Source organism: Rutidosis leptorrhynchoides, chromosome 1 (genome assembly GCF_046630445.1).
Source record: "Rutidosis leptorrhynchoides isolate AG116_Rl617_1_P2 chromosome 1, CSIRO_AGI_Rlap_v1, whole genome shotgun sequence".
Lineage (NCBI taxonomy): Eukaryota > Viridiplantae > Streptophyta > Magnoliopsida > Asterales > Asteraceae > Rutidosis > Rutidosis leptorrhynchoides.
The window spans coordinates 30,943,491-30,966,595 of record NC_092333.1 but is presented as its reverse complement, the minus strand read 5'-3'; the positions used below and the strand labels follow the sequence as shown (position 1 = coordinate 30,966,595).

Sequence of the window (23,105 nt, the reverse complement as noted above, 5' to 3'; positions counted from 1 at the left end):
AGCATTAAACAGGGCAATAGGATGGAAAAAGTTTGTATCACAATTAAATGGGCATGGAAAGTGATATCAACATATATAACCACACCAACGAGCTTCTAGCTCAGTGGTACCCGATGCCTTTGATCCCTGGGCCCACAGTGGGGGAAGCTTTGACACAAGGAAGGCGCAAGTTCGATTCTCAGTCTGGGCGCTCCGCATGGAATTATTTCTCCTCCGGGGGAAATTTGTGAAGTGTTTTCGGGGGTCTAACTAGCTGGGGTAAAAATTGCTCTTGCCGCCACTGTGAGTACTGGGAGGAGGTACTTTTCCGGCACAGGTCTCTTTCGGGGTGGGATTGGTGGGTGCTACGGCACACAGGGTTAGCGTGTCCCTGCCATATATACACGTTTTGACACAACATATATAACCACAACCAGTAAACAAAAAAAAAAAAAAATGTTTTTATTTATGAATATATTGGTAGGTTGAATACTTAACTAAAATCCGCTTACTCAATTAAATTTTAAATATTAAATATTATTTTTGTATACATATTGGGGATAACTAAGAGAAATACAGAGTTAATATTCATAGCAATAAATGTTAACTCATAAATACAAAAGACAAAAAGAAAAAGTGAACTTTAGATAATGTTGATCATACCTAATGTTTCTTTTGTTAACCTTCACTGATTATTTATTATTATTTTTATACTACTCACTATATCCCAAATTCAGTGTCACCAGACCAAAAATACATAATTTAAGAAAAACTATCCGTTACCTGTATTTTTTTTTTAATTTTTTAGTTTAACTCTAACATTTTACTTATATTTTTGTCCTACATGAATAAAGTAGGGGCAAATTTTTTTTTATCACATTATTCTTTTTTAATTTATGAAAATGAACAATTAATTTTAGACATCTTAAAATGGAATAATGTGCGATAGATATGAGGAGGTAGTATTATACTAAAATACACTCATAAGACCGTCGTTTTAGTCCAAGTGTTTCACACTTGCCGACGTGTGTCTAAATTCAATTCCAATTCCGCCACAATCCCATTGTATTCCATTAGCCAAACGGGGCCTTAGTTAACACAAAAATAGGGTGGATCCAAAAAGGCCACTGATCAGTCTGTGACCTTAAAATGCAAACATGAAAAGAAGTTTAAACTTGAAAAGTTAGAACGTTTCAAAAGGAACTTAGTTAACGCAAGAAATAACAAATTTACAAATGCAACTCAGACCCGTTACAGCTTTTTTGGATTTTAGAAAAAATGGCAGATGAAACCATAGTTAAAACTTGTAAAAAACATATTCCTCATAAAGGCACCACATTTACATACAAAAGTTAAAAATAAATTTTTGAGAAAACAAACCACAAAATCCAAACAATGCACAGGTTTTATAAACATGAATATACTACCAACAATGAATACAATTTAGAACGCCAAAAAACTGAACAGATTAATAAAATGATGAGATACACCCTGGACCATTAGCGCGCACTTACAAGAAATGGATGCTGGCAAACTCCACATTCTATGGTCTCAGATCCTGAGCTAGGAACTTGAACCTGAAACAGATATAAATAAAGGTGCACATTCAACCCATTTTCTTTATTGTCGGGTTTTATTTCAAACTAGTCTAACAAGCAACATACAACGATAAGTTTGGTATATATATATAGTGTCAAATTTGTTGAACATAGCGAAAGCGGTTTCATAAGTGTACTTTTAAGCGTAAACCTCGTGAGACGTTTTAGTTTGAAGGTATGTTGTAGGAGAAGCAATAACTCATTATTCAAATAGAAATACGAATGTTTCTGGTCGTCCAACTAGTACCAGATTAATCGTTTAAAAAACAAATAGGCCACAACTACCCAACCTGTCAGACCCGCCCACATTGCCATTTTTGTCAAGGGCGGCATGAAATTAACTAAAAACACTATTGAAAGAGTTCACGACAAAATTTCGAACCTGTAAATGGACAGTACAAGTAGGACACGCAACTTCTTTCATCCGCCTGTTAGAGCTTTCCGACTTGGAACCTGACCACTCAATTGTAACAATTCAACCAATAATACATTGAATTCTCAGTCAATTGGGATATGTGATAAAAAAAATTTAAGCCTTTATTAATTAACCAACTTAGAAATTTATATGCATAGTTTGTCCCATTTAATGATTTAAAGCATTCCCCCTTCTAAACGAAAAAGTTTAGTTCAACCCATTCTTAATACATCAGTCACTTTATTATATTGATTAAAACAGAGTCAGTTAGAGAGCAATGTGGTCTGTAGTGGTAGATAGTTATTATACCTGATGATGATTTGTGATTTCTTTCCAACTCCTCCTACAAGAAGTAAAGAAGAAGAAAAAATAAGATGCGTAGCAAAGCATGACAGTGAAGAAATACGAACATATGAAAAACTAGGATTTTGATCCTGAATACGTTGTTTCATAATTGTTTATAAGATACTCGTACTACTTTCAAATATACATATAATTGTTTATAAACCAAATCTATATACAAAGCCAGTTGAAGAGTATGTTTGCCATTACACCACAAATTTATTGATGCAAAAAACTGTAATTAATATGGAATAAAACAGGTATAACTAGGTACTAAAAACTTACACCCTACAATCACTTCAAGGATTACTCATGAAGTAAAGTACAAAAACAGTACAGAAACATATAGCAAGTAGAGTGCACTAGAAAGATTAACATTCACCTGAAGTTTCTTCGCAAGATCTTCATGAGACTGCAATCCGGATGATCTGCTGGCAGCAGCGTCCTTAGCACTGCTCAAACGGTGAGTAACCTCCAACTAGATATAGATTAATAAACTTAGATTTTTCATATATATATCAGCAAATATGAAGGTGACAAATATTGATGAGCAATAGTGCAAGACCAGAATACATTCATCATTACTGGTAACTAATAGAATTCTACCTGGAATCATAGACTCATTGTTAAACAGTAAATAAAGAGAAATTTCTACTTTGCAAACAGAATGCAAATTACTATAGTTTACTAATAACTGAAACCTACGGGTGCATATATTCGTAATGAAAGAAACATGCCAATTAGAAATGTGAAGAACTCATATTGAGGATAAAAAACCAATTTCATAAATCATACAATGCATAACTATCAGGCATGATGACAATGATAAGTGGTAGCAATCTCAACTCAGATACTTGTGAGCGAGTAGAAGACCAAGATGCTTCAAGATAAATGTTATTCTAATTGATCAAATGTGTACAATATACTTATTTCATAATATAAATATAATTATTATTTTATTACAATGATAATATAGGAAGGAAATAAGTCAACCAGGCCGATAGTAACAAGAAGTGTGTTTTCATTTTCACGCCCACAGCTATGCTAAATCACTTTACAAGAAACATCATATCATAATTTTAACCAAAAATGTTCGCGATCATAAATAGCAGTCTGAAACAAAAGATTATTGTACAAACTTAGACAAGTAGTTGTCTGTGTTAACTTGACACAACTCATTTAGACTGTACGTCTGTACCAATGTTACCGACCCATTATCCAACAAGCCCATCTTGCCACCTATAGTGAAGCTTGTTTAGACAACCCAGAACTCAAGTAAAACACAAAAATAACTCAATCAGTGGTGGAACTTGAACCCGATCACATATGGGGCGGTTGCCCAAACCTTGATTTTTTTTTTTTTTTTCAATGACAGGGTGTAAACACTAATAAAAACCTTAATTTTAAGTAAATCTTTTTTTAGTGTATTCTTTTTTTTTTTTTTCTTTTTTGATATCCAGATGGGGCGGGTGCCCCTACCCGTCCCTTAAATGTTCAGCCCCTGAACTCAATCAGATAATAAAAAGCAGATATCTTTAATGTGTAGTATTTACCCTGAACCAGAATGTGAATGAATCTATCGGACTAACATACTACCATAATGCTACAAAAGCATACCATGCAACGGTCGCAAACACGAACTTGAGGAGCATTGTCTTCAGATGTAAGAGCAACTCTTCCATGAGTGCACTTGTCACAAAAAATATCTCCACAGTTTCGGCAATGATGCTACAATAACAGGTAAAAAACCCAAACAACAATTACAACAGGAGCATCTGTAGATGTGTGTATATATCCATATATACTTGGGAATTAGAAACATAACCATTAGCTTAGAATTACGGTGCTATAACAAAATTAACAAACTGAAACCTTTAAACTAAAAATAATAAAGTGACTGATATATTAAGAATGGGTTGAACAAAAAAACCACCACTAACCTTCCTATTGAAAGCACTAAAGTCTCCTCCGCATCCAGTACATTTTGTAACAGCTTCATCGGGTACCTACACAAAATATAAGAATGATTAAACTAGTGATGCATGATTAATATGTCAAAAACCGAGAGAATAATCATATTTTCTCATTATCTTATTCAGTTTTCATATGAAAAACCGATGTGTGCAGATAATAACATGTAACACAACGTTGGGCTGTTAACTATATTATCAAAAGATTAAGGGTTGGATGTGTAAATTATTTCTTACGTGCTACCAACATCACACCGAAATTTACTCTCTATATTTATACTTCCACATGGTTATTGTTAAATCCAGAAACTAATAACTTCAGATCCAACACTATCACTATTTGCAATAGAGGCATGATCCCTTTATAAGAAAGTGTGTTAAAATGAACGGAAAACGGTGATAAGCAACTATAGAAGAACTGTGTATGAAACTGTTTCTTGAGCACATATCAGCGAAGTCTGTCAATTATTTGTCAGATTAATTTGCGTCGAAGGGCAGCTACGATTTCAGAAATCAAAACAACAAATTTACACACACACACACACACATGCTTACCCAATGATCTTTCTCCTCGTTTGGAGGTTTGATTATGTTCATCCAGTCACCCAAACCTTTTTTCTTTTCAGTTGACTGCTCAGCAACTTTTACAGTATCAACAGGCCTGCTCCTACCACCCATCTCCTTAACCTGTTGTTCCCACAAAACAAATAAAATAAACAAAATTCTTACACCCACAATTGAATAAAATGAATTTGAAGGTCATGAATATAATGAAATCTACAATTCGCAAATACTGACCTGTATGGTTGCAGCAGTTACCGTGTCTAATAATGTGTTTGTTGTGTAACTATTGGATTGCAGTCGTATACGCCTCGGCTCAATATCTACAGAACTTTTGGACCAAAACGCAAAGGTCGATGAATCATACACCTAGACAATTACAAAAAGAAGAATCAAAACAGTTGGCAAACTTTAAACACTCAACACTGCAGATTTAAGAGCAAAGAAACGACATACTTCACATCTCGTTATCGTGTCAAGAGAGTATATTCTCAAAGTCCGACTGGTAGAGGGATCAAGCATCCGGATTCCATCCAATCCAATCTGAGGACGAACCGATGCATTCAGATTAACTAGAACATATATGAGTTGATACAGTACAACATCATGTAATATAAAAATTTAAGATTAGCGAGGAAAAAAATAAGTGCATGAACTAGCTAAAGAAACTGGAAGTGGCATCTACAACCCGTATACTTACACTTGTGTTGATTCAGGTATTGTTTCACTTCAAACTCATCAAATGAGTGAAATCAAAGAAATTTAGCTGTAAAAAAATAACTCAAAATGCTAGAAAACAGCAATTAGAGTACAGTTAATTACTGAAATAATTTAAGGAATATGATTAGTAATAGCCATCCTTATCAACAACCAAGATCGCCCATAACTATAATACCTATTTTTGATGACATGTCACTTACTGCCATCAGATATTCGTAAATTATTCCCATGACTTACTGAACTAAAGGATACATTAAATTCTGGACAGACAAAAAGCTTGCCTTCCTATGAAAAACAATGTTCTTAACGTTCTAGGGTAATTTTAATAGTATATATTGTACGGATCTTTATAGACATCACTTGCTTCTATTCTCTCCGTAATCAAAATAAAAGTACCTATGACTCCTTCACCAAATATGATTGATTCAGTATTCTACATGACTTATTACCAGTCGTCGGATCAGTTCAACAGATAGTTGAATTCTTACGAGTCTATTCAAGCACTCGTAAGCTCATCATAAATGTTGAAGCCATAAAATTTGCCAAGTTTTGATAGGTTGATAAAAGATAACAACATAAAACCACGAGCTAAATTGATGGCATGCCTAAAGCAACAAATCCACATCATCAACACTACAAAGAAACAACACCAATATAAATTCTATTTAATAAAGGCGATAAAAATTATAAGACGCTCATTGAAAGGATCTCATCTGAAATAAAGAACTGCACAGCGTGATTGTTATTAACACATCGAGCTGCACAGCCTATGCATCGATACTATCCAACGACACCTATATACTCTAACGGAACACCATTTAAAAAAACTAAATCCGCATGAAGTAATGCAGATGAAAATATAAATCAATCATCAGCAAATAGCATAAACTTCTCAAACACAAAAGCCATCAAACAAAAACAAACATTCGATCTGTCTTTATAATGTATTAACTAAAATGTAAAATTAAGGGAATAGTTCAAGCAAACCTGACAAAGAACATCCATAGTACTCTGCCCACCACTTTCAGCCAACAACTTAACCCTAAACTTCTGTACCCCACCTTTAACATCTTCCCTCGTTTCGACCTTCGGTACAGCCTTCACAATCTTAGGTGAAGACACCGATTTCGAATCCTTATTACCTCCCGGTAAACCAATCGGCCTCCCAAAATCATCAAACATCACTTGTTCTTTCCAAGTTGATGACTTTGATCCAGTCCCCCTTGATCCATAAGGCTCAACTTTACCCCCTTGATATGCATACACTCCCTCACCATAACCACCACCACCACCACCATCATATCGATCGGCCCCGCCCATATCGTGTCTCTTCCCATAATAATCACCACCTCCTAAATCAGATACATTCCTCCCATAACTACCACTATAATTAGTCTCATACGAATTCTCGTAAACCGAAACCGGTGCTGAAACAGGACTAACCGGGTTATTATTATACAAAGATGGTGAGTATTGAAATGAAGAACTGTTGTTCACCGGGATTGGATTCTGAGGCGGCGGAGGGGTGTAATTGGGGGCAGCGTTAAGGTGATCGTAGGGCGAATTCGGAATAAAAGGCGGTGGTTGAGATTGATAAGGAGAATGTGATGAATCGAATTGAGGATTAGGGTTTGGAGTGTATGATGATGGAGCGGTGGGGTAATAATCAGACTGTGTAGGTGGTGGTGGGACGTGGTAGGAGGTGGTGGTGGTGGCGAACGGAGGTGCGGAGGCGTAAGGTAACGGCGGTTGGTGGTGGAGATCGGTGGTGATGAGGGGATTAGGGTTAGGGTTTTGAGGGTAATTGGGGTAGTATGGCGTTGTTGATGTGTAGTCGCTTTGTTGCATGGTGGTCTGCGGTGGTTGATTGGTTAAATGATTGATTGATCGGTGAATTATGTAAAATGTATTTTTTTTTTTTTTTTTTTTTTTTTTGTGAGTTATTCTTGGAGAAGAAGATGAAGATGGTCGATGTCGGAAATTTAGAAGTTGAGGGGCCAAGTCTTACTATTCTTATTTTCTTATTCTTTTTTAAATTTAATTTATTACGGAGTACTAAATAATTTTTTTCTTAATTTATGGTTAATGGTTAATAATAATTAATAATTCTTCTTATATTATGGATAAAAGTTACAAAATCTAAACTTACTTTGATAATCTAAAAATGTTAAATAAGGTTTAAATTCTTAATTTATAAGTACTAACTTATATGGTTCTTAATTTTGTATGGAGTAAAACAGTTACAGAGTATATCTTAATGTGAGTTACACTAACACACATTATTAAAGTGAATTTGAATTATACGTTACAACTAATGAATATAGATGTTATTTCATAAACTTTAATGTATTTTAATCAAAAAAAACTTTGATTGTATATGGTAAATATCATAAATTAATTGAAAAATTTAAGTTTATTAGAAGGGGGATGATTCTCACACACACTTTTTGATCCTCACACACCAATTGAGTATTATTAGAAGATTAAAAGGTTAAAATAGGTGTGTGAGAATCAAAAAAGTGTGTGTGAGAATCATCCCCCTTATTAGAAGTTTATTAATTAGTATTTTAATACATAGTTATTTTATTAGAGAATAAGTAGCCTAAGACCATTCGTAGTGCAGCGCCATCACCTCGGATTTACCATCATCGCGCCATTGTGCGGCGTGATGGTGGCAATTTTTTGCCGGCGTGATCGTTGCATCACATGAAGAATTGAAGCGTGGTGGTCGGTAGGAACGAATTGGGGAGCGCCTCGTGTCCAGATATCAGTTTTTACATTGTTTATTTTGATTATTTTGATTTTGTTCTTGATTTTGATTTTTGAATTGGGAACAAATTAGGGTTTACAGTGTGCAGCGATAGTAATATTGATGAAGATGATAGATAATAATATTTATTTATTTAGTCGTATTTGTTTATATAAATAGATTGTTTTATTCTTTGTTTAGTCCAAAAGTTTTAAATTTTGTTAATAACTAGTTTAGTCCCTCAATTATCAATTATATCTTTGTATATGTGTTTAAATTATGCTCATATTATATATAAATTACGAGTATTACAGTAAAAAAATGAAACATTATAAAGAATAATAACTCAAGCTAAAATGAAAAAGAAAATAAAAAGGTGGGACCAATTTAACTCATCACATAACCATCACGCCTACCACTACAAACTCATCACGCCATCACGCCATCATCTTTGCCAAAACAGCACTATAACCTACAAAAACACCTCATCACGCCCCATCACCCGGGCACCACTGTGAATGGTCTAACCCCTTTAAATAATTATACATTTTAGAAATATTTAGTTTTAAGTTATGGCATAATACTTTTAACGTGACTTTTAGTCATGACAAAAAAGTTAAATATTTTAGAAAATAAATTGTGTTTGGCATAATTTATTGGAAGTCAAGCCTAAATTTATCAATAACAAAATTAAAAATGTTACAAAAATTCGATGCTAAATTGCTAATATACTACGTAGTAGTTAGGAGTTTTTCAAGAGGATAGTCTCAGCTCAGTACACCTGAACATTAACAACTTGTCACTTGTAGACTTTTTTATATCATTGAAACTTTGGAATCAAATGTGTATATTCAACAGCTGAACATTACCAACTTGTCATATTATTTTGACCCTACATATTGTTAAGGATTCTTTTAAACGATGGTACCATTCACTTAGTCCACAATCTGCTTAAAGAATGACATCACTTGATTAATCTTACCAACTACGAAACCATCACAACCTCACAATTGAATACCAAAATTAGAAACTACTTCTCATTGAGACTAGGGTTGTAAGTTTAACCTTTTTATCAATTATTAAATTTAGGCCTTAATTATGAGAAATGATCAATTGAAAGGTTTAACTCTTAAATTAAAAATTGAATAAGAAATGATTAATTGATAGGTTTAACTCTTTGATTTAAAATTGAACATAGGAATAAGAAATAATGAAGTAAGATGTTTGATAAAATTACCAACATAACTAATAGACAAAATTCGTCTTATTTGTTATAAATAGTACTATTCAATTTTTCATTTTTACAAACCAACCCATAACTTTTATTAAAATACAAATCGAACTCCCTACTTTATACCTATATTATAAATTATTATTTATCCCATCACTAACACCAAAAAACACCCACCACGCTTTACCGGCTTCTACACTGCGCTCAAACAATAGGACCCACATAAGCCACTACTGTGCTACAATTTTTTTTGTGTCTCCAACGATAAAAGAAGCAACTTTCTTAAAATGAACAACCCTTCAATGCTACCAAAAGATGTCGAAAAATATTTTTTAATGCTACCAAAAGATGTCGAAAAATATTTTTTTTTACAAAATAGATCAACTAACTTTAACGCTAAAAGAAACAACTTTCACAAAAAGAACAACCCTTCAATGTTAGATGTCGAAAAAAATTCTTTTTTACAAAATAGATCCACAAAAGGAAAGACTTTTTTTTTAACTCGCATTCAAAACGGAGCCCCCGACGCGAAGCGAGGGCTCCACAACTAGTTGAGTCTATTAGTTGGTCACACTATTTTAATATATTCTTAATGAATATAACCTCGGAGCATAGTGGGTCGGTGGGAACACTAGCCCGCTGACGTTGGAGTGACGTCAATATTTTTGCCCTTCACCTTTTTTTTGGAATTCTTTTTTCCGGCCAACGAAGTGAGCCACCGGGCCACCAACTAATTTAATATATAATAGAAAATAATGTTAGCAAGCTCACCCCTCTAATCTCAACCCAAATCTGTTAAGACCTATTATGCATATACCTAGACCCATTCACTAACAAGATTCTAATCCAGAAACCTAGACCCATTCACTAACAAGATTCTAATCCATAACTGTAAATTTGGCCGTTAGCAAGTCCTTAAAAAATGTGTACATAGAGCTTAGTTCGAAGAAATGACAATAAAACGAAACTGATTACTAGTCGAAAGTGACAAATCGTTAAACAGACTACTCAAAACGATGATCTGAGTTGATTAAAAGTAGTAACAAGTGTACTTTTAGTAAGGTACAAGTATATAGGCAATCAATATATCACCATCATTATTTTAGCTGTCCTTGGAAATGAAACTTGTAAAACCGCGTCCATAAAATAAAATTCTAGTTTAAAAAAGGTTCTGACCAATCAAGCTCCTGGAAGATTCGTGCCACGATTGGGCTTCATTTGGTTCTCCATCCTAGTGAACCATTCACCAATACGTGTGTTTTCAAACATATCCTTTCCGGACTTTAGGTCTCGTATAGGTCTCAGAACACCAAACACAGCTAGGTCACCCAAATTTGGTTCTGATCCACCTGCATAACATTACAAAAGTAGCACACATCAATTCATCTAAATTCAATTTATAAGTTTAGACCTTCTTGATTAATCTCTTTCTTTTATAGAGGTAGACATCACTGCAATATCAGAATCTCCCCATTTTTCAAACTTAGGGTGCGTTTGTTTACCTCTTAATGGAATGGTTCAGCGCTGAATGTTGAACCGTTTACTTAGCATTCAGCGCGTTTGAATCTGACCTCTAAATGAAAGATGATTCAACATTCAGTGTGTGTTTAACCATTCAGAGCTGGAATTCTCTCTTAACCATTAAGCAACTAATTTTTATTGAATATCCTCTTTAATTTATATCAATAACACTAATTAAACAACTAACTATAGTTTTTATTCATGTAAACTATGATTAAAAGGTAACTTATTTAGAAAATTATTTAGAAGGTTTTATGCTCTGGAAATAATACATTTTTGAATGACTTTCGACCCCCATTTAATTCTATTTTTGCTTTTATAAAATAAAATAAAAATATAAATGTTCCTCCATATGACCAGTTAAAGACGTGTCCATAATTGAGGAATACATAAGTCATAACCAAATGGACCAAAACTGCTATCCTAGTATACAACTAGTTGATGCAATGCAGACCTAGCAAGCTGAGGTAGCATATACTTAAACTTTCACATCAAGATCATAATCATGTTAATCATTTCATAATCTAAAATAAGATTATTATTGCAAGCTCAAATCATACGAGACACATAATTTCAAAATTGAACCAGCATCATCAATCAATAAATCTTTTATACTTGATAAAGATAACGAAGGTAAGAGTACGATATCTTCCATGTCTATTTTGCTTTTTTGTATGCTAAATATGTTGACGAAAGTAACACATTTGGTGTCTAAAAAAAAGTCTAAAAACTAAAAGAAGTTGAGCTAATTACTAACCAAGATATTGTCTCCCTTTTAGAGCATCCACCCATGTCTCTGCAGCATCATACAAAGCTTTACGCTCATCAGTAATGTTATGTCTCTTCTTCAGTTTTTTTGACACAAAATACATAGCTGCTGCCCCACCATATTTTGCCACCACCCTATCCATAAAGCTAAAATTACCTGAAATAGTAAGTAATCTAAAATCATTCCGTTTCATTATTTTGTTGCCATGACGGTGTTGAGTTGCTGATGTTATGCTTTCTAAGTTCATATCAATGAGTTTTTCTGCCTAAACATGATTCTATATTTTCATGATAACATATAGACACTATGTTCAACTATATATAGTTTAATTATCAACAAGTTACCATGGGTGGTGATATAATCAAATGATTCAAGAGCCTCAGATGGGCTTCTGTATATATTTGGCGACAACACATGCACCAAATGATTATCTACCCACCTACACAAAAGTTTCAGGGATTAGCAATTTATCAAAGTTTCAGGGATTAGCAATTTATCAACCTCACAAACATATATACTTGTGAAATCATTACAAACATAAAATTAACAACTATAAGGAACTAGTATGTAAAAACTGGATCATACTCCAGCCACTTCTGAGTTTCATCATCCACAGAGACAGAGTCAGGATGCAGCCTTTGAAACATTTTATCAATAATATCTGCCAACATCAATCGTAATTATCTTCAATAACAATTTAATATATAAGTAATGGAACCATAAACAAACAACTTATGTGCTTGATAATCAAAATAACAAAATGATATATGCCAATATGAACCTGAAGAGTTGACCATTTCTTCACCATCCACCTTCAATATTGGCACCTTCTTGTAGTCAGACCATTTAATTTCTTTCTTGTTCATGGGATTGACCTCCACTATCTTGTAAGGAATGTCATAATATTCAAGAAACGCTGTAAAAAGTAAAATAAAAAAAATCCAAGTAAGTTAACAAAAAAAAAAAAAAAAAATGCAATATAACACGACATTACCATAAAAGGATCCTCATATAACACACTAACACAGACTCCGTAACTTTTTTGATAATATAGCGTTGATTGCACTACTCTTATTAATAAGTAAATAAAAGATGTCTTGGTGTATGGTCCAGGTCATTTTGTAACGGGTGAATTTACCTTTTCATATATAAGAGGACGTGAATAAGGATCCCGTGAAACCGTACTAATGAAATAAGAACAGTAAGAACACTAATTTCGGATCATTTGAATCATTTTTTTAAACAAAGTTGGCACTTTAATATCTCAAACATACATTGATGCAGACTATCATATAATTTTTTAAAATCGTAAACGCACCAATCCGGCATCATCCACTTGAATCTAACACGAAACTCAAAGTTGTGGTTATGTTACTAGATGATTCAACATTCTTTAAACACATCATAAAATGACTAAAAGTGTGAAGTGCAACAAATTTATCAGCTTGTGTAATTCAAACTAAAACAAACTGAACATTCATATTCATATTCATATTCATATTCTTATTATAAAATGTTCTTATTTATACACATAAATTATAAATTTAAATTCTGTATAAATATCATAATTTAAGAATGCATAAAGGCATAAACATATCACAGTCATAATTTTTTTGGCTTATAGATCATAGTAAACCAGAAAATTCCTAACAAAATAACAAAGAATTTTATCTTATAATCAATTCAAGAATATCGAATAATAAAGTCACTTCAGTAACAAATGCTTATGCACTTAAATTAAAATTGCACCACCTTATTTGGCATCTATTCATGCAACAAGGTTAAAAATTCCTAGGTAAATTGGTACAACTAGGTTCATTAATTTTGTGCGAAATTTCATTTTATGTACGAATTTATGTATAAAAAAAGGGGATACGATACTGATCATAATTACCTTTAACCTTATTACAGAAAGGGCAAGCTTGGTACTGATACAAAACGACGTCGTTAGGTACGTATTTCTCATCAACATGACGCGCTGCTGAAGTAGCGGTTGAATAAGAAATAACGGAGTTGTGTCCGGTAGTGATCGATGAAAGCCAGTGAGATTGTGGTGTGTATGAATGAGGGATATTTTTGCTGTTATACGACGCCGTTTGAAGAATTAGGTGACGGCGGGTCGTGGTTACGGTGGCGGCGGTGGAGAAAGACGATGCCGTGCGGGCGGTGGCGGCGAGACGACTGAATTTTCTCATTGTTGCTGCCATGGGAACCGGTGGTTGTAGAGAAAGTCAAGGGTTTAGTAGCAAATGTTTATAAGCACCTAAAACCCTGTTTTGAGACTGCTGGCTAAAAACATCACCACAAAAAGTAGTTTTTTTTTTTTTTTTTTTTTTTTTTTTTTTTTTTTTTGAGGATCAAGTTTTTCTTGTTTGTTTACTTGGTTTCGGTAATTATTTTTCTGTGATATCCTCTTCAAATTGTGTTTAAAACACTTGATTAGAATTTTTATTCATGTAATACGTTAAAATTTTTACCCAACTCATATTATATTCATTCAATATGATTATCAAAAAAGATTATCTTCATTCATAATAAAGTTTATTTATAGATTTTGAATCATTCAGTTTATAAATAAATTAAATAATTCAGTTTTATCAAAACTTGGCATATCCTTTATAAGGGAATTTTATTCATTCTAATTTTGTTTCATCAATTTAGAATTCTAATTATGTTCTGGTACTAATTGTAGTTATTATCAACCAAGTTTAAACTCATATTAACATTATCAAGACTATTTTGAACCTTATCAAACTCTTTATATTTAGGGATATTTTAAACCCATGAACCACATCACTGTAAAATTCTTTGGAGTTATTATTAACAAAATACCATCAAATTGTACTACTTTTAAACACTTGGACATCAAAATTACTATATAAATTAAACAAGTAAAACACAGTACCATGCCACACTATCAAAAACTATATATTGCATATACATTTCCTAACCCTCAACTAGTATGTTTTTTTCTTGTTGAAGACTAACCAAATGTGCATACACACTCCCCCGTGTGCCAACTAGCGCGTCGTGGGTCCCACGCTCAACCACCTTTCCGTTTTGCAACACCGCAATACTATCAACATTACGTATTGTCGAGAGACGGTGTGCCACCAAAACGGTAGTCCTTCTATCCATTAACTTATCAAGTGCTCGTTGCACAAGCCTTTCAGAGGCTGTGTCGAGAGCACTTGTTGCTTCATCCAAAAGAAGAATCGAAGGGTCTTTTAAAATGGCTCTAGCTATCGCCACCCTTTGTTTTTGCCCGCCCGATAACTGTACTCCATTGTTACCGACTTGTGTCTTGTACCCTTCGGGCATTCGAGAAATGAACTCGTGAGCGTTTGCTACTTTTGCAGCGTTTACAATCTCGATTTCTGACGCCTCTTCGTTCCCATATTTTATGTTGTCATATATAGTGGTCGAAAATAACGATGGCTCTTGTTGTACTAGCCCGATTCTCCGCCTCAACGATTTTAGGTTCAACTTTTTCATATCAAGATCATCAATGAAAATCGACCCAAAACCAGGGTCATAAAATCTCAACAGTAGCCCGATAATCGTGCTTTTCCCCGACCCACTTGGCCCGACTATGGCTAAACTTTTTCCCACCGTTATTTTCAAACTCAAATCATTTAAAACGTGAATATCCGGCCTTGTAGGATACGCAAAACTCACATTTCTAAACTCGACGTTTCCTTTGATATGATTCAGCGACAAAGAGCCCGGATGGTCGGGATTGATGGCTGATTTTCGGTTCAGGATCTCGAAAACTGACCCGAGTGCTTGTGTTCCCTTCACAATATCGGGTGCAAGAGCAAGCGTTTCAGCTATTGATATTGCAGTAATTATCAGAACCATGAAGGCTTTAATAATGTCACCAAAATTGGAAGTTTTTTGTTTGATTAAAACTGATGCATACCAAAGACCAACGGCGTATGAGCTGAAAGCGAGTAGTTGGGTAAACCCGTACCCGAAACCCGAGATATGGCCACGAAGACGGGCTTTCTTTCCAGGCCTGTTGAGTTCCGTTGAGAACTGAGTTGATACTCTGTCTTCAGCTCCAAATGCAGCAACTGTTCGTATGTTGGATATGGCTTCACGAGCCATTGACGTAGCTCGAGAGTATGCTGTTGTGTAATCTCCCCCGAATCCCTTTAGAAAAAGATGCTGAAGACACATCAGATTAGACGTAACGTTAGTTTAGGATTACAAAAGGTTTCAGTTTATGCACACTTACTTATAAATGGGTCTATCACTCTTGGACCATGTTTAATATATACGGGTCCATGGGTTCAAACGGGTCAAAAGTAGCCGAAAGTATTTTTTTATTGCTTAAAAACTTCATAAATTGTTACAGTTACATAACTAGTTAAAATATACTGTATATGATACAATATACAATATATATATATATATATATATATATATATATATATATATATATATATATATATATATATATATATATATATATATATATATATGGGTCAAAAGTCCTTGACAAAATGTGATTTGGGTCAATCTGACCCTGTCTGGTTCAACCAATACAATATGTTCTCTTTGACCCATTATTTAACCTCCTCAACCAGTACAATTTATCACATCTAATGAATGTGTGCGTGAAAATTTCTACGATAATACCCTAGAAACTAAAGTTTTGTTACCATGTGACAATATTGAACATGAATTCGCCTATACGCAAACTTTGATTGACAATATTAAATAAAATTTAGGCGTTTCATGGTTAAGAGAGAATTCCGGCTCTGAACACCAAACAAACACGTTGTATGCCGAATGGTTCATCATTCAGCGTTGAACCATTAAATTAAGAGGTAAACAAACGTACTTAGAGTGTTGAGGACACATGAGTAAGTCAAAGTCTAACCTCAGTAATGGCAGCTCCAATCAAAAGGGGAAAAGTTGAAATAATGACTAGTGCTAGTCTCCAGCTCAATATAAACGAAATTGTGAATGCAGTTACGGTCAGCGCTACATTTTGTACAATTGTCGATAGACGATCTGCCAGTGCACTTCTTACTAATGTTGCATCCGCAGCCAATTTTGACATAAGTGAGCCCGTCGAATTTTCATCCATATCAAACCAACCAATCTCATTATTTAGTATAGCTGAGAAAAAAAGAGTGCGAAAAAAAGCTGGTTAGTATTCATTAATAAATGACTAAATATCATCGGATCGGATGATCCATGTGGTTTGTATCAGAAATCACTGGTGGTCCCTGTACTTTTTTCTGTCAAGGATAGTCCACGTGGCTTACATTTTGAATCATCGATGGTCCGTGCATATCCATAGGGACCATCCTTGACGAAAAAAATGCAAATCATAGGAACCAGCGGTGATTTAAATGCAAATCACAAGGACCATCCTCAACAGAAGAAAAAAAAAAAAAAAAAAAAAAAGAAGCACAGGGAACACCGATTGTCTTAATAAATAAAGAATTTTAGGCCTGCTAAAAATATCGAAAAAATGAGCATACACAAACCTGAAAACATGGATAAACGGACTCGTGTAGTGAGGCGTTCTCCCATTAACGTATAGAAATAATGTTGCAAAATATATATCGGTATAGTAACAATCCCAGCTCCAAGAAATACAAACGATGCACATCGTACGTCCTCTTTAATTCTATGATTATCACGAGAATAAAACGCGGTCAAAATGTACGTAATCCCAAGAGCAAATAAAGGAGCTTCCATTCCTGCTAGAATTGCACCCAAAGATCCCGCCATTGCATAAGGCCATTCGGGTTTATTTAGTTTAACAAGATCCCAAATCGACGGTGTGTTCTTGCCAGATCTTGATATAGATTCAGTATCATCATTCGTGTGCACCGTTTTCAATGATAACGAGTCAAACTCGTGATACTTGTCCTGTTGACCAACACTCGTTTGACCTTTTGTACTTGCGGGTTCGGATGCTTGCAGAGTTACTAAACTTGCATATTCGCCGCCTTTAGATATTAAATCTAGATGTGTACCCTTTTCGACTACTTGACCATTTTTCAAAACGATAATGGTGTCAACATCTCTAATGGTGGATAATCGATGAGCAACAATAATTGTAGTACGGTTTGACATAACTGTGTTTAACGACTTTTGGACAACGAGTTCCGATTCAGAATCTAGTGCACTTGTTGCTTCGTCTAGTAGTAAAATCTTTGGGTTTCGAAGTGTGGCCCGTGCGATTGCAATTCGTTGTTTTTGTCCTCCTGATAATTGGGTTCCTCCTTCACCTACTTGAGTATGGTAACCGTTTGGTAATTGTTGAATGAACGAATGCGCGTTTGCAGATTTGGAAACTTGAATGATGTGGTCCATGTCAGCATCGGGTTTACCGTAAAGAATGTTTTCGGCTATCGTTGTCGCAAATAATGCTGGTTCTTGACTAACCAAACCCATTAGCCCTCTTAACCAACTCAACTGAAGAGTCTTTATATCATGCCCATCCAACATTATTTGACCTACACACATTGCATCAAAATTAAGATATAAAAAAGTAATAATCAATTAATTGATAAATATATCATTGGATTATTATATTTGATACCTGAAGTAGGTTCATAAAACCGTTGAATCAAGGAAATAATGGTGCTTTTTCCTGAACCACTAGGCCCGACAACTGCGATTTTTTTCCCGGCTCCAACCGAAAAGCTCAGATTTTCAAATACCATATTTGGTCTAGATGGATAAGCGAAACACACATCACGAAATTCAATATCTCCATCCACTTTCGAGAAGGCCATACCCGTGTTTGACTTTCTTGAAAGGTCAACATCCTCTTCAATCATGCTTACAATGTTGCCAGCAGCAGCCTTACCTTTAGCAATGGCTGCAAGATTCGGTGCAGCCTGACCAAGTGCACTGCAAAATCAAATATTTGATTTCTTTCATATTTAACAATTAAATAAGGGAGTAAGGGTAACGTGTCAAAACGGGTCGGGTCTGGTCGAATGAATTGGGTTGACTTGAAACATGAACTTACAATCCACTGAATATGACATTGAAGATTGTTGTAATCGCTTTACCGCCATTTGTGTCATGGTGTTGTACGAGTACGCCCGCATACCAAAGAAGTAACGACCAAGAACAAAACAGGAGTGCATACGTAAACCCTATACCGACTCCTTTCGCTAACCCGCTTTTTTTCGCTAGTTTAAGCGCGTCTTGAAGCGATCTAGAGTACAAATCAATGGCTTTACTCTCACCCACAAAAGAATACACGGTACGAACCTGCGATATACTCTGAGTAACCAATATACATAAACAAAACAAAAAAGTCTCTGTTAATCTGGAATTAGTAACTTTGGTGGGACCCACATGAAATCTATTGCAAACCCTAATTTTACCTCCTCTGCAACCTTTCCAGATTGGGCATAAGCAGCCTCACTCTTATCGGATAATGTAGACATGATCATAGTATAAGCTCCACCCGCGATAGCTATGAGCGGGACGATGCCCAACGTGAGAAGCGTTAGCTGCCAAACCGACGTAAATCCCACTACGAATCCAATAATAAACTGCGAAAGATACCGTAGACCATGCCCTATCTGCATTGTTCAATAAAATGTTATCAAAGTATTAATCGCCCTCGTGGATAGCCCGAACAGGGAAAATCTTCTACATTTATAAAAGTATTAATCCATTTTTTTAAATTAATTCATATTTAAATTTTCTTTGTATCATTATACCTTGTCACCTATAGCATCTTGTACAAGTATTGCATCACTAGAGATGTGAAAAAGTATATTTCTATCTTTAGCTATGGTGTCAAAAAACTGTATATCCTTTCTTAATACAGACTGGAGATAACTAAAACGTAAACGTGCCGTTTGCCTTTCTCCGGTCTGCATCCAGCATGCAACACCTGCAACAACAACAACAACAAAAAAAAAAAAAACAAAAGTTATTTGTCAAGAAACCTACATTTACTTTCAAGATTTAGGTTTTTACTCTTTAGGAACTAACATTGACTTAAAAAGTCAAAGTTTGACTTTGGTTATGGAATTACAAAGAGAGAGAGAAAAAAGTACCAATCCATGATGACACAAAAACAACCAGTCCAAGATAAACCAAGCACAAAGAATTCTACACAAAAAAAAAATGTGATAAACTTTGTTACTAAGTTAAGAATGTTGCATTAAGAGAAGTAAAAATATGATTTTTTTTTTATTTTATTTTTTTTTTTCAATTATTTACCTTAGAAACTTGAGATGATAAACTATGAGGATTTGAAGATAAATGACCCAAAGAGTCGATCATACGACCGAACAAAATGAAGAAAACTGGAAGTGCAGCACCATGAATACAAGCACCAATGCTACCAAACAACATTAAAAAAACATCCCATTTATCAGATGCATAAAATAAGCTAGAATATGTAGCATATTTTCCTGATAAACTTGAATCTGCTGCTTGTGTGTCTACTTTTGGAGTTTCAGTTTCAGCAGAATCTTGATTTGATAAAAGTTCAACTTCTCTCATTCTGAAACTAATAACTGGATAATTTGCAAACACAGATGATTGTAAATGATGAATTAAAGTTAGTTTTTTTTAGTTATTATTATTATTATTATTATTTCACTTGCATCATACATGAGATGAGATGATGTTAAATTTTCTCTCAATAAATGAAGCAACTTATGGTTGGCCAACTAACAAATCGGCTTATTATTTACTGTAACATTTACTATGAGTTTATATAGTCCATTTGTGTACAGGAAAAAAGAACAATTATAGATATGACAATTTATTTGTAAATGGGTAGATTTGGGTTATACATTGTATTCAGAGGGTTGATTTGGGTTATACTTTGTTTTCAAACTAGTCAAACGAATAAACCTGACTAATGGTGCGTTTGTTTACCTCTTAATTGAATGGTTCAGCACTAAATGCTGAACCATTAAGCATTCAATGCTTTTGGTTCAGCGCTAAAAACATAGTGATTTGGGTTATACATTGTCTTTATATCAAAATAAACCCAATTATTATTTTGTTGTATGATATGTAAACATTTATGTATATCGTAAAGTTCAGTAAGATAAAAAATATAAAGAGAAGTTTGTTAGTGAATCGACTCAATTCCACCAGACCAAGACCATTTCAACGTGCAGTAAAATTTAATCATGAGTTTTGACCCGATCGATCCTAGTTCTACCCATTGTCAAACCCGCCCAAATATCCACTTCACCATCATAATACCTCAGATACTACAACTACTTTCATGCCAATAATGCCATTATATGGTTGTAGTTTGATCATTTTAATCAAAGAAAATAATTCTAGATATACTAAAAGCTGCATAATGAGCAATGGACCATTGTTTTAAGTGCATCAACTATGAAGGCTATTTAACACGCGATGAAAGTTAATGCACAAAAAATAAACCAACACCAAATCAAGTGTGGCAATATTTATTAAACTTTAACAAGGTAACATGACTAATGCTTTGTGAGTTGTTCTATTAACATTCATCCAATCATGTACAACTAATGATGCATGGAGTACATTCCACAAGGACATTGACATCTTTTGGCTTAATGTATGTAAGCTGATACCCAAAGCACTTTGTACGGCAGGTCCATCCACTACAGGGAATACGGCCTTTTGGGGCGAGGAACGTCGCCCCTGATGGCCCAAAAAATCGTCAAAATTGTGTGGTGGACTCATTTGCGGGTAAAAAAAGTGAAACTTATGTCGTATAGTGGGTCTATTTGCGGCGAGATAGCATCGCCGCAAATACCTTCGTCACCCGTCTTGTTTTTTCCTGTAGTGATCATTTGATTATAAACTCGCAACATATGTAGAGCCGGCCTTTAATGCTATATTTTTATGGACGATCCTTAACTAATAACAAATATGACTGTAAGTATATTTCTTTTACGCTTAAAAAATCTCCTATTTAGGCAATCTAGCTTAGCTTGTTGCGAGTAAACAATATTCGGTAAGCTAGATAAATGATGCTATATGTGAATTACATGCAGACTATGTTGACAGAATGCATGATAGATAATGTGATAGCAACTCTAGTTATCTTAATTTATTTATACTACATAATAATAAGCAGGCAGATTTTTATGGTTGAAAGTAGAAAGATGCAATTACTTTAAAAACTTTCAGCATTTTGAAGCTTACAACATATAAAAGTATTGTGCCACTTCATAATCAAGATTCATACCTAATATGGTAATCAACTTAAACATTTCTATCTGTAATAATAAAATGCAAGAAGCTAAACGACTTGACTAACAGTACATCATTAAATTAAATAAATTACTCCAATTATGTGAAATTATATCTTTGTACAAACAGATGAGTACTTATAATGGGCCATAGGGATTAAATGCACACATGTATTCAAGTACAGTTGCAACAGTTGGTTCCAGGGGGTGGTGGTTGGTCGAACTATAATCATCTAACAATATATTATTGAGATATCATGAGAGTGAATAAATATTATATATTGATACTAGTATTTTCCCTATTTTGTTGTCACAAATGCTATCATAACACACAATACATGTATCTAGAGTTTAATGCAAAAAGGGTCATTCATATAGTCTAGTCTTATTTGTGCAGATTCATATAAAGTTCATTTTTTTTTTCTTCCTAAAATGCTAAAATTATTAAATATATACAGCCTCGACATTTTTTTGAATTTCGCCAACATGTTAATTTGTGACAAAGTTCCAACCTAAGATAGAATGTGATTGAAGAAAATCCTCAATTTCAAATCGATTTGATTGCATTAATGCGTTATAAACCTAATACATCGAGTTTCGATTGATCGTCCAATTAGTACCAGAACATAATTAGAATCCTAAATTGATGAAACAGAATTAGAATGGTATTTTCTATACACAACATTGTTGATGAATTTTCTTCATATAAAGGATTGCACATATCTTATTTTTAGTTTCATACTTTCATGAAGCTACTTTTTCAAATTTCCTTTTACATGTAAGAAGCATGAAGCAGTTATGACTACAATCAATACACCCTTTGGTCTAATAAAGAACTATATCAGGTTTTTTAGGACTATTAATTCACATTCAATTATTGATTTAAATCAAAGTGTCATAAAAATTATAACTACGGCCATCTACGATAATAAAAACATAAAGACATGAGAATAATATATATATATATATATATATATATATATATATATATATATATATATATATATATATATATATATATATATATATATATATATGTTAGATTTGTTAT

General features: G+C 34.0%; 3 protein-coding genes across 3 annotated transcripts; all 3 read right to left on the bottom strand.

The window, feature by feature from the left end:
- Window positions 1-1,276: 1,276 nt before the first annotated feature.
- On the bottom strand, window positions 1,277-7,496 carry LOC139858429 (protein FREE1-like). The gene is made up of 10 exons (XM_071847281.1): window positions 6,573-7,496; window positions 5,322-5,408; window positions 5,103-5,234; window positions 4,860-4,991; window positions 4,275-4,340; window positions 3,952-4,062; window positions 2,717-2,812; window positions 2,302-2,335; window positions 1,960-2,030; window positions 1,277-1,556 (listed from the first exon to the last, which is right to left on the bottom strand). The coding sequence occupies exons 1-10, from the start codon at window positions 7,431-7,433 to the stop codon at window positions 1,479-1,481; spliced, it is 1,668 nt and encodes a 555-aa protein (XP_071703382.1). The 5' UTR covers window positions 7,434-7,496; the 3' UTR covers window positions 1,277-1,478.
- Window positions 7,497-10,533: 3,037 nt separating this feature from the next.
- Window positions 10,534-14,143, bottom strand: LOC139858418 (uncharacterized). Its single transcript, XM_071847271.1, has 6 exons — window positions 13,750-14,143; window positions 12,637-12,771; window positions 12,441-12,516; window positions 12,200-12,294; window positions 11,844-12,011; window positions 10,534-10,914 (listed from the first exon to the last, which is right to left on the bottom strand). Exons 1-6 carry the CDS (start codon window positions 14,060-14,062, stop codon window positions 10,745-10,747), a joined length of 957 nt encoding a protein of 318 aa, XP_071703372.1. The 5' UTR covers window positions 14,063-14,143; the 3' UTR covers window positions 10,534-10,744.
- Window positions 14,144-14,692: 549 nt separating this feature from the next.
- LOC139858408 (ABC transporter B family member 13) lies at window positions 14,693-18,981 on the bottom strand. The gene is made up of 5 exons (XM_071847262.1): window positions 18,859-18,981; window positions 18,424-18,737; window positions 17,360-18,337; window positions 16,744-16,985; window positions 14,693-16,025 (listed from the first exon to the last, which is right to left on the bottom strand). Exons 2-5 carry the CDS (start codon window positions 18,662-18,664, stop codon window positions 14,802-14,804), a joined length of 2,685 nt encoding a protein of 894 aa, XP_071703363.1. The 5' UTR covers window positions 18,665-18,737; window positions 18,859-18,981; the 3' UTR covers window positions 14,693-14,801.
- Between the last annotated feature and the right edge of the window lie 4,124 nt (window positions 18,982-23,105).

Bases quoted from the DNA above. Each gene is read 5' to 3' on its own strand.
- LOC139858429 (XM_071847281.1), bottom strand. From the start codon at position 7,433: ATGCAACAAAGCGACTACACATCAACAACGCCATACTACCCCAATTAC. The intron at 4,341-4,859 runs GTAAGCATGTGT...TATTTTGTGTAG, and splicing joins ACGAGGAGAAAGATCATTGG to GTACCCGATGAAGCTGTTAC. The intron at 2,031-2,301 runs GTATAATAACTA...TTGAGTGGTCAG, and splicing joins AAATCACAAATCATCATCAG to GTTCCAAGTCGGAAAGCTCT.
- LOC139858418 (XM_071847271.1), bottom strand. From the start codon at position 14,062: ATGGCAGCAACAATGAGAAAATTCAGTCGTCTCGCCGCCACCGCCCGC. The intron at 12,295-12,440 runs GTATGATCCAGT...ACTTTTGTGTAG, and splicing joins GAAACTCAGAAGTGGCTGGA to GTGGGTAGATAATCATTTGG. The intron at 12,012-12,199 runs GTAACTTGTTGA...TTACTATTTCAG, and splicing joins TGATTATATCACCACCCATG to GTAATTTTAGCTTTATGGAT.
- LOC139858408 (XM_071847262.1), bottom strand. From the start codon at position 18,664: ATGATTGAAGAGGATGTTGACCTTTCAAGAAAGTCAAACACGGGTATG. The intron at 18,338-18,423 runs GTATCAAATATA...CAATGTGTGTAG, and splicing joins GTTTTATGAACCTACTTCAG to GTCAAATAATGTTGGATGGG. The intron at 16,986-17,359 runs GTTTGTGTATGC...TTTTTTTCTCAG, and splicing joins CCGTTTATCCATGTTTTCAG to CTATACTAAATAATGAGATT.